The 15,578-nt window shown below is 36.7% G+C and overlaps 1 protein-coding gene and 1 long non-coding RNA gene across 2 annotated transcripts; one reads left to right on the top strand and one right to left on the bottom strand.

Moving 5' to 3' along the window:
- Positions 1 to 42: 42 nt before the first annotated feature.
- fbxw5 (F-box and WD repeat domain containing 5) lies at positions 43 to 13,373 on the bottom strand. Its single transcript, XM_051895165.1, has 10 exons — positions 13,176 to 13,373; positions 11,255 to 11,450; positions 10,862 to 11,019; positions 9,367 to 9,550; positions 9,129 to 9,277; positions 8,445 to 8,768; positions 7,246 to 7,429; positions 6,986 to 7,133; positions 4,592 to 4,804; positions 43 to 1,879 (listed from the first exon to the last, which is right to left on the bottom strand). Exons 2-10 carry the CDS (start codon positions 11,439 to 11,441, stop codon positions 1,609 to 1,611), a joined length of 1,818 nt encoding a protein of 605 aa, XP_051751125.1. The 5' UTR covers positions 11,442 to 11,450; positions 13,176 to 13,373; the 3' UTR covers positions 43 to 1,608.
- Positions 13,313 to 14,577, top strand: LOC127513421 (uncharacterized). The gene is made up of 3 exons (XR_007930402.1): positions 13,313 to 13,444; positions 14,094 to 14,174; positions 14,267 to 14,577. It is a non-coding gene; the product is annotated as an uncharacterized LOC127513421 (long non-coding RNA).
- Positions 14,578 to 15,578: the final 1,001 nt, after the last annotated feature.

The raw sequence follows: 15,578 nt of genomic DNA, 5'->3' as shown, positions 1-15,578 counted from the left end.
GGACTGTAGCTGCTTTGGTTAAAATAATAAGTTCACACTGTATCTGGTAAAAGAAAAATAGTTTAATGGGTCAAACAAATTTTAAACATTCCACAATACAAAATCTAATGATGGCAAAAAGCCAAAGGGCAGGTGTGAAAATCAGATTCACAAGCTCAAATAAATGTCACACGGAGAATTAGGTCCATTAAAAACAAAACAACCGACGTACTAACAACTACAGAAACGAATGCTGCACATTGTGATCCAAACTTTGTCATACGTTGCCATAACGCACAAGTAACAGATATTCCAGATGAGCTTCACATGTAGATCATATATGTGAGCCATGGGGAGCATTTTTTTTTTTTTTTTTTTTTTTTTTTTCATCTAGGGTGAATTCAGGTTGATTGGGACACTTTTTCCCAGTCATCTCAATGGCAAAAGTGTCCCAATCACCCTGAATTCACCCTATATGAGATTATAACAAATGAGCACCTTTGCTGAATATTCACTGCTGGTAAACATTGTAAGCTTATGACACAATAAGGTGCTGGAGGTGAGTTATGAGTATAACGTAGCAAAGCACCCTTATGATGCATAGTGTTTCAATGCTGTACAGTCATAGAGCTTATCTACATTAAATATATAACAGAATGAAATAGCCTGTGGTCGACCTGAAATGGATTTTTTTTTTTTTTTGGTAGTTTTAACAATCCTATAGAAAAATGTGAATCCAACCTGCACATCATGTCATGACATATGTCATACTAGATATAAATATGACACTATAATTTGACAGGTGTCACTGGTGCATTGTTAAAATCGAATGATTGTATAAAGGTGATGATTAACGGTTCAACATGAAGGCTTTAAATTTCTTTGGAATTTTTACATTTTCAGTATAGCATGATTGTTAAATCCTGTATGACAAAATCCATATGCACAATGGATAAGATTGGTTTCAATAATAAAGGCAAAGATGGAGTAGAAATAAACATGGTCATTCTGTAACTGAACTGCTCTTTCTTTACATAAAACTGGACCATATAAAACACCAGAGACACATAACTGTTGTAAATTTATAGCAGAATTTTGATTTTTCTCCCTTTTAGTGAGTATTTAAATACTCTGATCATGTTCTTGTTCTGATAATCAGGTTGTCAAGCTTTTTAGTAACGTACAGAGCAAAAAAATACATATAAAAAGTATGAACGTGCAGACATGCACAGGCGGTGTTTCACTCACCACAACAGGGTTAAATGGACTGCACACGTGACACGCATATGTAAATGTAACCTTTACATCTTTCTTAAAATGTATGGTTCTTTGCCCTTTGAAGTCACATATCCTGTTGATGTCTGTCTTGTGCGTTTTCATGTGCATCAGAACTGATCTTTCACAAATATGTGATCCAAAAAGCCCATTTTCTTTTGTTTCTTTATGCAAAGATCACTTTTCATTTTTCAGTGATTTGTTGGTCACGGTACATCCTGCAGGAGGGCCACTAAGGAAATACATGTACCCTTGTTCTTCTCATAGACACCCATGTGTAAGTCCACAGTTTCTTGACCTCACACATGTCTCTCTGCTCATGGAGTGTCTTTCTGTAATGTTTCAATACACCCGTCAGGGTTTGCCGTTCAGATTAGCTCTTCTGTGGCCAAGCAAGGAGGAGAGCAGTTTGTGAGCTCGTGGCGGGTGTCGGGGGGCCTGGGTGAGACGCACCATGCGTGGCGAGCGCCAAACTTTAATGGTGGAGTCATCGCTGGCAGACAGCAGAAGCTCCTGGTCTGCTGGGCTGAAGGCCACAGAGTTAACCACATCATCATGTTGCAGGCGTGCCAGGCAGATATTGTAGTGTCGGTCCCAGATGTAACCGTGCTTGTCCTCTGCGCCACTGCACAGACAATTACACTAATTAGAGAATGAACACTTTGAACACGCAGTTATGACTTAATCCTTATGATCTTTTGTTTGTCAAGCATTTAATGATGGTTCATATGTGTAGATGAGTACATAGTGCGAACATTCTTATCTGTAAAGGCCCTGACACACTAAGTTGATGGTTGGTCAATGTCTGGCCTTTATTGAGTGTCGGCTGGCAAACACTGTTAGGGTCCTTTTGGCCAATTAAACATGTTGAATCGGCATCGTCGGTGAGAGAGAACTCTAATTGGTTGTTCAGCTTAGTGATCGTGTCAGTCTATGCTTTTATTCTCATGCACTAAGTGATGAAAGCGAGCAAAGACGTCATCTTACCTGAGCATTTCAATTGAAGAATATTTTCATAACAACATGAGCCGAGTGGAAAGAAGAAAGTGATCAGCATGATTGATATTCAAAATGGTAAGCAAGCGCTGCTTTGTTTACAGTTTGCATATCTGCAGTTCTAGTTTCAGTTTCCCTTTTTGAATGATAAGTATAGATTATTGAATTGATACCTGCTGATATATACGGATATATTAACACACAGGCGCAGAACACACATGCTAGTTGACAATCGCCTGCAGTGCAGTGTGTTCAAGTGCAGCTTTTTGGCAGCAGTCAGCTTTTGTCGCCACTAATCATTTTACGTTGGCTTGGTGTGTCATGGCCTCAAAAAAAAAAAAAAAAAACATTAATAAGATGCAACTATAAGATTCTTTCATTGCATTGAGCATATAAAATTCACAATATTGTGAATATTGCCATGATTTTAAAGTTTCCAAATAATTGTGCCAGTAGGGTAGTTTCACTGTCATTCCTTGACTCGTAGGAGAGATTTTGAATACCATCTCACCAGGAAAATATTTAGCTCAGTAGCAAAAAATGTGGGAAGTTCAGATTTATTTCTGTGAATCAGTTTTTCAAACTATCCATTTCAATGAACAGTTATTTAGTGTCATTCAAATATTGCTGATTACCATGTACAGTATTGCAGATATAAATTTAAATATTCTTTTGTTCATTAGTGAAAAACTGTGGTTATTAAATGCTTATAGGATTTTAAAACTATTTTAACTGTAATTTACTTCAAAAATAATGACTTGCATTAAATCATGTAAACTGGAATACATTTTTAAAAAATAAATAAAAATTAAAGACACCTTAACTAGACATCTGTCATATGACTTTTGTAAATGGTTAAAGAAAAAAGTCGTTCGGAATACAAACTTATCAACACAGAAACAAGTGCCTTGTTGCTAGGAGACGTGTAACAACTTAAAACAATGTGTTCTAAAAAACATGTTTGATATTCTCAGACTGGATTGAATCATAGTTTTAAGCTAGAAAATATCTGCAGAATGGCTCTGACTTTCGCCAGCTAGCGTTGACTCCTCCAGACTGTAAACTGGGCAAAAGTCATGTAGTGTATTCCAGCCTTAAAGGATTAGTTCACTTCAGAATTAATTTCCTGATAATTTACTCACCCCCATGTCATCTAAGATGTTTATGTCTTTCTTTCTTCAGTTGAAAAGAAATTAATTTTTGAGGAAAAACATTTCAGGAAGTAACGCAGTAGGGCAGGAAAACTCCATCTCATTTTCTCCTCCAACTTTAAAATCGTCCGACATCGTTGTTTTACCTTTTTTTGTAAAGGGCGTTTGACTCAGTCTTTGCATGTTTGCTTTGTAGATACTGGAACGGTACTTCTGCCTACGTTATGCGTGACCTTTCCAACGTGATTACGTAATGCAGGGCACATCGCAGAGCTAGTACAAGATGAACATTTGTGGTTAAAAAGTATATGAATTATTTTTTGTTTTAGAAAATGACCAATCGTTTTGCTAGATAAGACCCTTATTCCTCGGCTGGGGTCGTGTAGAGTCCTTTGAAGCTGCACTGAAACTGCAATTTGGACCTTTAACCTGTTGTAGCACAGTAAAGTCCACTATATGGAGAAAAATCCTGGAATGTTTTCCTCAACCTTAATTTCTTTTCGACAAAAAAAAAAAGCAAGAAAGAAAGACATAAACATCTTGGGATGATATGGGGTGAGTAAATTCAGGAAATTTTAATTCTGAAGTGAACTAATCCTTTTAAATCGTTTTTACAAAGATTGTCTAACTCCTATGAAGTAAATGGTTTTTTTTTTGTATTGTTTTTTTAGAATGATTTTCACCAAAAATTATTCTCTTGCAAATTACTGCAAAAAGAAAAAGGGGAAAATAAAAATATTACCTTTTAAAACCATTTCAGAGCCAATGCCTAAATATAGCAAAATAATATCCAAATATCCTCATATGGTCTGAAAAATATCAAGATATCCATTTTATCACAGAGCTGCAGTACTGTGTTGCCCTTGTTCATTTTCTGGCACAGACTTTAGCTTGTCTTTTTTTTTTTTTATTTCTATTGGCTTCAATAACATTATGGCTGGTACAGATCACTATCATACCCCGCCAAGTGGAAAACACTAACATGTTGAAATTCATATTTGCTTTTTCATCATGTCAAAACATGAGGGTAATTACCAGCTTACAATTAATATAAAAACTTAATTAGTCATGCAACCAACTGATGGTTAATTGAGCAATTAACATCCCTGTTATTAAATGCTCAAAAAAGCAAATGTGTGTGTCAGGGCTTTTCAGCAAATACAATGTGCTAGTACTGGATTGTAAATTACCTGGCGACAAAGTCTCGGCTGACGTCAAGGAAGATGAAAAAGCATTCATCGTTGGGTGTGAAGGCCCGGTGGGCTCGAAGGCTACGGCGCTCCTCTCTAAGACTCTTCAGATCAATCACATGCAGGTCGATCTCCTCTGCGATGGGAGGAGGGGACATGGGGTCAGAGATCACACAGCCCGCTGGCCACGCTCGACTGTTCACGTACAAGTACCTATGAGCAGACAAACACTGAATGACGGATGCAACTTTAATTGATAATGCTTTAATTTCAGCAGGGTTTACACATTTTTTTACCACTTTCTCATTTCAGCCATAAACCTTTTTTTTTTTTTTTTTTAAAAAGGGACGAGTCAAAATTATAAATGATTATATTTATAATAAACATTACATGATTACATTTAATTAAATCATAGCCTTTTGAAGTTTAATAATCAATTACATTAAAGGTGGGGTAAGCCATATCTCAAAAACACTGGTAGTTAGTCAGACTGACACCAACAACAAACGTGTAGCCAATCAGCATTAGAGGCATATGACGGTTGAAGAGAGAGAACGAGCAAGAGGGAGATTTGAAAAAAGACTGCAGAAAGAGAGATGACACACAATACAAAAGAGCTCAAAAGAATATCACTGGAATGAAGGTTTATGACTGAGCAAGCGTTTTAGGACCCGCGTTAATATTAGAAAAGCTTTCCAGTGCTGGAGAGAGCTAAGTGGGCAAACCTTAAAACAGATGCAGACTGCTTTGATTCCACTTCACACGTGAGTAACACTGGGTTTGAGTGTCATTGTCTGGAGCTGCTGTGCTGTTGGTGACTAACAACAAACTCTTGTTTGTATTTACTCTTGTGTACAGTACGTACATTTTTTGTGTTTCCTTGTTGTTCGTTCATCATTTGTGCTTTATTTTTTGTGAAGCATTATTTTGTTGCAAGTCAGCTGTGATACCAGACATCCACTCTCGCATTGCGTGTGTAACAGTGGCCAGCTAGTGAGAGTTGTGCAGGTAAACTACTGCACACTGACGACCGCTAGAGAAAATGCGGTGTTTAGCGTCATTGTTAGTGCACTTGCCTGCCAGTAGCGATCGGGGTTCGAGACCGACTCGGAGAAGGGTGGTTAGGATTGATGCTGTTTACTCAGCAAGTTCATTTGGCCAGCGAAATTTAATCAAGAGAACAAATTTGTGGAATTTGTGTAGAATATTATCTGGCTAGATTTACCTTGCAAATCATGCAACCACAAAGCTAGGGTGCTGTGAGTGATGTGAGTCAGAATGTTGCTGTTGTGTTTCTATGGGATACAAAGCCACAAAGTTTTCCTTCAGGGGGCGCAAGCAGGCTTAGAAAGCTGAATTCTGTGCTGTGTTCAAATTTAAAGGATTAGTTCACTTTTAAACGAAAATTACCCCAAGCTTTACTCCCCCTCAAGCCATCCTAGGTGTATATGACTTTCTGATGAACACAATTGGAGAAATATTAATAAATATCCTGATGCATCCGAGCTTTATAATGGCAATGAGCAGGATCAACGAGTATGAGCTGAAGAAAGTGCTTCCATCCATCATAAACATACTCTACATGGCTCCGGGGGTTAATAACCGCCTTCTGTATTCTACTTACGAAGAAAGTGTAAAACTCGCAGTTCAAAATGCTTACACAACGTACTACGCCTTCCCTATTCAACTTACGGAAAAAGTTTAACTGACGCGACACCAGTTCCATTTTTTTTGTAATTTGAATACGGAAAGCCATCTGGCAGAAGCTAGATATTTTACTTCATAACTTGTTGAATATGGATTTTATTTTTTATTTTTTTTTACACAAATGCATCGCTTCACTTCATAAGGCCTTTATTAACCCCCCCGGAGCCATGTGGAATATGTTTTTGATAGATGGATGTGGATGGAGGCACTTTCTTCAGCTCATACTTGTTGATCCTCGCTCACTGCCATCATAAAGCTCGGATGCGTCAGGATATTTATTAATATTTCTCTGACTATTTTCATCAGAAAGAATAAAGTCATATATACCTAGGATGGCTTGAGGGGGAGTAAAGCTTGGGGTAATTTTCATTTGAAAGTAAACTAATCCTTTAAATTTGAACACAGCACAGAATTCAGCTTTCTAAGCCTGCTTGCGTCCCCTGAAGGAAAACTTTGTGGTTTTGTATCCCATAGAAACACAACAGCAACATCCTGACTCACATCACTCAGAGCACCCTAGCTTTGTGGTTGCATGATTTGCAAGGTAAATCTAGCCAGATAATATTCTACACAAATTCCACAAATTTGTTCTCTTGATTAAATTTCGCTGGCCAAATGAACTTGCTGAGTAAACAGCATCAGTCCAAAGTCAATTAAAAGTCATCTACTGCTACACAGCACACACACCTATGGTCAGGTGACAGACCCATGCCGATAATGTGGCCGTGTATGTCGATCACATGATCCAGCGAGTCAAAGAATTCCTCTGTACTGCGCTCCTCTCCTAACACAGGACCACACGTTGTCATTTGATCAGGCATTATCCGCTTGATACCTGAAACACACATAAACACATGAATTTACTATCCAGACATGTACTGTATGGAATTAGCATATTAAGTAATCATTCGTACAGTGTTCCATCCAAAACACGAATGCACACTCACCTATTTGGTGAGGCGAGTAGGTAAGGCTGCCAGTGGTGAAGAGGAGGTAGGTCTTGTCCTCTCCTTCTCCAGGAGCTGAGGGAGATACCAGGTTTGGATCAGGAGCTTTGGTGCGTCTGCTGCCCATCAGCCTGGCCACCTTCGTCTCCAACTCTCGATCACGAGCAGCTATGCTCTGACATCCCTAACGGCAGCAAATACAGCACACATAACCGATAACATACAAGTTAAAGAGGAGTGCTCTCAATGCACGGTTTATTGAACAGTTTTCAGTCATAGTTGATCTTTTGCTAGGATCTGTTATGCTGAGAAAATACACTTCAAAAGGAAACTGCATTCCCAGTCCATTTTACTTCCATAATGTGATGCACTTCAGAGGAAAAAATATGTATACTTAGAAAAGGGGAAAGTGGAAAAAAAAAGGGAAAAGGAAAGTATTATAAAGATAACAAGGACAGATGAGTAATTCACAATTAGGCCTCAAACATGTATCAAATACTGCAAATTTTGATTGCATGCAATGAAATTTTAATGCAATGTTAATTTTCAGTATTGAAAGGTCACTTTTTTCAACAATGGAAAACCAAGGTTATTTACAGGAATCTATAAATGTGGAACCAAAAATATTATGGTCTATGTCAGGCCTAAATTATTCTATATTGCATTATAATCACTGCTTTTGAATTCATAGTTTTGTTGCTGAAGGATTTTTTTATAAAATTAAAACAAAATTCAGGAACACATAGTTATAGAGAACCATTTTCAAAGAGAAGACTTTTTCCATCTATGTATTCTGTATCTTTACAAGCATGAGGGAATTGCCAATATCCTACAAGGCTGTTGTTACTGGTGATGTAAACTTAAAGAACTGTTCCTGCATTTGAAATTTGATGCAAACAAACATTAAAATGCATATTTGCAATTATGCAGCAAACTGTATGTGCACATCTAACTAATTTCAATAGAATTTTGCATTTAAATTTTTTCAACCACAATGTAATGACTGCAGAAAGGTACAATTAAATCCAATTGAACACTAATCTTTTTGTGTGTATGCTGCTCTTTATGTCAACGTTTCTCTAAATGATTGTCTATTTTTTTCTTCTAAATTTACATTTATTTATTAATGTTCTAGGCTTTCTTCATGATATCACTGGGATCATGCTTCACATGAGATGCTAGTGATTTCTATATCTTACATGTATTACATGCTGCAGCCCAGAAGGGTTAAATGAGGGCAGATGTGCTGACATTTTTTTTTCTCCTCGCTCCTCATCCTCCTCGTCCTCATCATCTTCTTCCTCCTCCTCTTCACTGTCTGTGTTTCCCAGATCAAAGAAGAGAGGCTGGTGCTGCTGCGTCCGCTGAGCTTGTGCCTGTGACTGAGCTTCATAGTCCAGGAGGAGGTCAGGAGAATCGTGCCGACGGCAGTGGGCCACCATCACTGTGCGGATAGTGCTGGCATTTATGTTCTGGATCTTAAAGAGACGCTTCACCACATTCACGTTTTCTGACTCAATGTCCTGAACATGGAGAGGGGTAACAGTGAGTGAGTAGTTAGGACAAAAATGTTGTCTATATTGTCTACAGCTACGTAACTTCATAACCATTAGATGATTAGATCGATTTTTTTTGTTTGTTTTTTTATTGATAAAACTTAATGTGGCTACAGAGATTTAATAAAGCAGCACAATGAAAATATGTGGAAGATCACAATGGGTCTCATTAACATTTTTTTTGTGAGAAAGACTATGGAATGACACAATGGAAACCACTGTTTTATCACTGGGTAAAAAGCCAGTAGGCATCAATTCATCAACTACAGTTAATTTTGGACCCAGCACATCACTTTGAGACCATACGAAAACTGAACACATCTGGACCTGGAAGGCTTTGTTGAGCCAGAGCACAGAGCAGGAGGTCATGTTGCCAATCCAGTGCAGGTTACCAGAGATAAGGTGGGTCTCATTCAGCCAGCAGCCGAACACGTCATAGGGCTTATTTCTCACGCGGGACAGCAGAGTGTAGTTCTCTACGGATCCAAAACAACAATATAAATCAAAACTCAACTTAAAGTGACTGTGGGTGTGTGCAGTCGATGTATATAACAACAGTCTCTACCCAAACTGAAGACTGCAATCTCTCCAGAGGAGGAGTGATGTGGGCCGAGGTAGACCCCTGACACCAGCAGGAGTGTGTCATCCGCGTTAAACTGGGAGAACTGAGTGTAGCCCCAGTTAAACTGTCGCATACTGTAGCTGTGAACCAAAGAGATGGTGCCATCTGGTTTCTCAGTGTCCCAAATCTGTAAAAACACCAAACATATGTGCTTAAAAGGAAGTATATTTATTGGAGATTGCTAAAGCGAGCATCACTGTTATCATTGCTCGTGGAACAATGACATAAAAGTGTCAGAGATGAAGGTAAGGATTGTCTTTTTTTTATAAAAAAAATCTTACTTTGAATATGCAGAAATGCACTCTACATCATGTTGGTTTCATATGGTTGTAAAAAATTTTAAAATGAACAAACATTTAATAATACTAACTTTAATAACACTAAAAATAGCATGTAGTGTAACCAATTAGTATATAATTTTCTTACACCTTGAAACGTACTTGAAATGTACTTACTATAGTAATTATGCATAATTACAAGAAACTATACCAAACCCTAAACCTAACCATAACCCTATAGCAAGTATATGTAGTTATTAAAATTACTGTTTTTTTTGTTTTGTTTTTATAAAATTAGTGCTAATTTGTGTGATTACACTGTAACAACCTCATCTTAAAATAAAGTGTAACCTAAAGCTAAGACTGAACTGAACACACTTAAAGACTGTTTCCTTTGACTGGAGCAGATTTTAATTTTTGACAGTCGGGGAAGAGCACAAACATTTACGACTGAGTCAGACTGCTAGACAGCACATTTAACGATTGGTGAGTCACGACGGGACATTCTGCCGAACTCAACTGTGCGAGATCTTGTACCGAAACAAATATGGATATCAAGAGACAGCTGCTGCTACGTATTTGCAGTGCAATTTGTGCATTAAAAAAACAGGGAAAAAACCCTGCCAACACTGGTAACTTGTCTTATATCATTTGCTCTAAGAACATGAAATTATTATTTAATAAAATATTATTTTAATAAATAATAAACAATAAATATGATTATAAAACATTTTAGACATGCCATGCCATGACAACTGCCCAGATGTTCCTTTTTTATATAAATATAACCAAAGATACTATAAGTTATAACTGGCAAATCAAATCATTTTTTTTTCATTCAGACATTTATTTGCTCATTATAAATCATGAAAATTAGGTAAATATTTGAAACGTGCATTTGCTGGTCCAGCCTGAAAAATGCAAATTTTTGTCATGATTTGAACCTTTTGAAACAAAATTTATGAGACAGTAGCTGGCAGATTTCAAAAATGAAATTTAATCGTAACCTTAGTGAACAGCTTTGGAGAATTTGATGTTTCACTCATTCAAAGAGATGAGAGCTACACTTGCATGACTGAAATAGCTGCCCGAGAGGCATTTCCAAGATGGCCACAGAGTGAAATGACTTGCCTGAAAGGAACTGCAGTAGGCAGTCTTACCTTAACAGTACAGTCTTTGGAGCAGGAAGAGAAGCGATGTCCACGGTGAGAGAAGGCCAAATGCAGGACCTGATCATGATGTTCCTTCAAAATCTGAACCTCCACACAGGGGATGCAGTCATACAGCCGCTTGAACTCCCTGTACCATGACACAGCCGCTGCACACATGCAGGAATTGCATTGTTACTTTTTACCGCCACAGTGTGGCATTCATACATGACAAAGAGAGTAAAAAAGTAGCAAACTTTAGACACTGTCACATATATTTTACTACTAACTGGATTATTAAAGGCCATTTGTACACATTCCACTTTAGTTGATCTTTACAGATGTGAAGGTGTATGCTACTATATTTTGCACATGAATTCATTAACTGTGGTGCAGCTGCAGTACCTGGGTGGCGAGGTACAGAGCGCGGGATGCGGTAGTAGCTGTAGAAGAGCTCCTTCCAGAGGAACTCATCCCGCGACACGGCAAACCACTGACGGCAGGTAAACCCAGCACTCAGCACTGCCTTATGAGGGAGATGCAAGAAGATTTCCAGCACCAGGCTGTCCGGCAAGCCAGGGCCACTTGCCATCCTGACATCCTGAGAGAACATAACATTAACAATGATTATCAACCCAAACACGTAAGAAACAAATCAGAAGTCTCAAACCGGAAATGTTCTGCAGCCACACTACCCTTGAACTGAACTGAAAAATAGAACTGAGATTTGAATACTTCCCTAAAAGTGGAATTTTGAACAATCTTGATCATCATTACATTTGGACTCAAATGTAAGGTGTCTAAGTGTCTAAGTGTATTCTAAATGTAAGGAACAAGAATGTGCAAAGTGTTAATATATGTCCATGTACCATGTGCTCCAGAGATCAACGAGCTGAGAATGAGATATTAAGGTTTCCATAAACACCTGTATAACCCAAATTTATTGTGTGCCAACATGACACAAAGTCAGCCGCAGTGGTTAAAACAAGTAACATAAATATACCACCAATACATAGAGTTAATCACAAAAATTAGCTAGAAAGTGTTTAATATAAATAATAAAACAAAGAAATAAAGTGATTTCACACATAACAGACAATGCCCATCTCTAGCACGTTTGGAAGCTTATCTTTCAAAGAATGCTTTTGACACCCTCTACCTGCAAATCCATCCACTATAACGGGTAAAAAATTGTGGTTCACCCATCTCATTTTTCTGTTCTAATTTAAGATCTGACAGCTGTGAATTATTAGTAACAGAGTCTTGCCTTCTCCACCCATATGTTTATTTTTAGAGGTAAAGAGTTAGGAAAGGATATTATGTAGAAATTATTTTTCTTCATTTTTTTTTTTTTTAAATATAAAAGGCACCACTTTGGAATCTGTAATTTGTTGTTGTTTTGCTGATTTTTGAACACCTTCTTAATGATAATCAACTGATCTAAGAGCATTTAGCACATAAAGAAAACTTTATTTGCACATAAAGAGAGGTTCCTGTGAATAAATGATTATGCATACCCTTTAACTACTAAATGATTAGGAAAGCTAAAATATTCTGTGTTCTAGGGATGTATTAATGTAGAAATTATGATCATTATTTTTTGTTATTATTGGTCACTGATACGATGGCATAAATCTATACTGTCTATATTGTTGTTTTATGGAGAAAAAAAAACAGCATTCACACTAAAGTTCAAATCTACAATTTAGTCAATTTATACAACAAACTAGATAAACAGGAAAGCATAAAATATGCATACGATAAAAATAACTACGTTATTTTTGTAGGCATGCAATGATATAGACATTCTGGGTTACCAACCAATATAATTAATTTTTATTTATGACTATCCCAGAACGTCCAAATCAGGTTAGATTTATAAGGTAGGGTATATTAAAATTATTTCAAGCAGTGCACTCACCCACATACAAATTTGGTAACAAGTTTTGATGTTTTAATATTATGGCAGATACTGAACATCTGTACTGTCCTGTCTGTCTTAAATTAAACTCAAACTCAATTTAAGCTCCAGTCTTAAATTTTCTTTATACAAGCGTTAAAAACAAAACAAAACAAAGGTATCAAAACATTATATTATAATTTTCTTTTGCAACCTGGCACAGAACAAGAATATACTGCTTGAACGCACATAAGAAGCCCGATATAATACCGATATATCGCTGTTAATTGTTATTTTTCGCTAGCAGCTAAAGCAGCTAATAACACAAGCTAATCTCATTACCAAAGCTCAAGACAAACAAATATCCACTGGACTTGCTTTGTGAAACTATATTTCAGATAAATATTTAATTAATTTTTACATTACCTGCCAAAGGTCACAACCTATGGAATCAATAGCTGGTTTACAGGCAAGGAAAATATACCATTCTCAATTTGTTTCAGCTCCGGTTAAACGACTAGCACAATCCCTAGTCTACAAAAATCGAACTCCGATGCAATACGTGCTGGAATAGCTCAGGTAAAAAAGTCGATCGCAGAAAATGTTTACGTCTGTGTGTCGTAGGTTGATTTTTAGAGCACCTCTTTGAATGAGACAAAGACAGGCAGCTATGTTACTATGAATGATTATGAGAGGTAAGTTTAACCCAAAAATTTGCTCTTTAATAGTGTATTTTTTTAAATCTATTTAATTATTAGAAACAGAATTTTGCTCTTTGGAATTAAAATGTACACGCAGTTGTAACAAGGGAGTACATATAGTGAATATGTAAACAAACTATTAAGAGCTTAATTGATGTTTTATTTTAAAAATGTAAGATTATGGCTCAAATTTAAGTTAATGCTATAGATAAGAAAGCTGACTCTGGTCATATCACTTTACATGAGCAAGTTCTGTAAAGGTCAAAGAAAAAACCTTAAGAGAATGTGAATTCCTATTGTAATTTTCCTAAAAGATATTGTGTCATATTTATAATAACCCCACTATACTTATTGTATATCGTCCTTTATACTGTATAATGTCCATTAAGAGTTCTTCCAAATTATGATAAAATATTTCTGTACATATTCATTTAGATAGTAGTTCAGTATTTGTTCATTTATTTGTTTATTTTGTTGTGAGAAGTCAGGGTTGGTATATGCAAGTTACATACTGTATGTACCTACCAAACCATGTTTTTTCACTCTCCATCCAATGTAGGCGAACTTGAAGTAGTGCTAATGTGAGCAGACAGGAGATGCTGTACAAGTGTTTAGTAATGTGAAATGTTATTTTTGATTTTAGGACTGTCTTACTTGGCTGAGAGGTTGGCTTCATGTCTTACATCTTCAAAAAGTGTCACAAACACAGGGTGACATGCTAACAGTAAGTAATATATGCAAAAAAAAAAAAAAAAAAAAGTTAATAAGAATTCAGCTTAGATTTTAGGCACTAATTTTGAAATTCTTCTCCTGCAGGACAGCAAGTTTGGTCAGTCTCAAGGGCACCTCTATCAAGTGACCCCTCCTCATTTAGTGTGGTTCCTATATAAAACAGAATTTTTAATAATCAGTTAGGAATGAAAGCACTGATCATAAATACATTAAGACGGACAATATTTTTCCTATACTGACAGTAATGATGAACTGCCTTTAAACTCTGTTACGGGGATGGGCATTTCTGATAACCTGTTCAGTGCATAAAGCATAATACTAAGCTGAGTGGTCAATATATACAAATACAAATAATGTTCCTATATGAGCCTATAATAAAAACAAATGATGTTTAACATGGCTCTAGCTTTATTATCTTTTTGGTTATATACAGATAAACATTTTGAATATGAACTACATGAAACATGTAAAGCTTAAAATGGAGATGGCAAATGGCCTTCCAATATTATTGTGATTATCAGTACATTAATTTGAGAACTTAACAGCTATGATTACAAACCTGATATCTATTTTCAATTATATAGATGCATTTACAGCCAAAATTATGTTTCCTGCTATAACTGTAAGGCTGCTTTGAAACTATCTGCATTGTAAAAAGTGCTATATAAATAAAGGATATGACTTGACATTAAAATGAAAACTAATTGTGATGTACTCACTAGGGGTGGGAAGGTTCGCTGTAAAAAATCGAACCGTTCGGTTCTCCACCGCGGTTCATCCCAAATCTGACAACGCATCTATAATACGGTTTGTTGAAAACAACGTGCAAAACAGACAGACGGATTCGGCTAATGTATGTTTCAGTCGATGGACATGCATTCTGGTTTCCCAATACGTTACAACAGCGATGATCAAAAGAGCATGGACAAAACAGTCACTCGTTGTAAACAAATGTTCAATTCCGTGCCGAAAGCTCTATGACCAGTCATTTACGCCGTCATCACCCGGTGTTGATAACGCGCGACGCGAGCGCAGGTGAGACCTCAACATCTCGCGTTGCTATCTGTGTTTAAACTAAACTCATTTAAACCATGCCAATTTAAACATTCATCCGTAAAACGCGAAAGAGAACTCGCACGCTCTGTGAGGAGATTTGTGTGTGTGCGTGTACTCATCCGAAGCGCGTACATGGACAGCGCATGTGTATCAGTATCAGTGTACTGGATCTGTGAATTATGTCTTAAAGGGACAGCAGTCTAATATTCCTGCTCTCTGTGTTTAATGTTAATTAAAAGACAAAAGACAAAAAAATCACTGTTGACTGAATAGATTTTGTAACTTCAATAATGTTTCATCTTTATTTAACTATTCAAAGAAGTTTATATGAAGTGTTATT

This window comes from Ctenopharyngodon idella, chromosome 5 (genome assembly GCF_019924925.1).
Source record: "Ctenopharyngodon idella isolate HZGC_01 chromosome 5, HZGC01, whole genome shotgun sequence".
In the NCBI taxonomy this organism is placed as follows: domain Eukaryota; kingdom Metazoa; phylum Chordata; class Actinopteri; order Cypriniformes; family Xenocyprididae; genus Ctenopharyngodon; species Ctenopharyngodon idella.
Note: the sequence above shows the minus strand (reverse complement) of the source record. Positions and strands in the feature narration are given on the sequence as shown.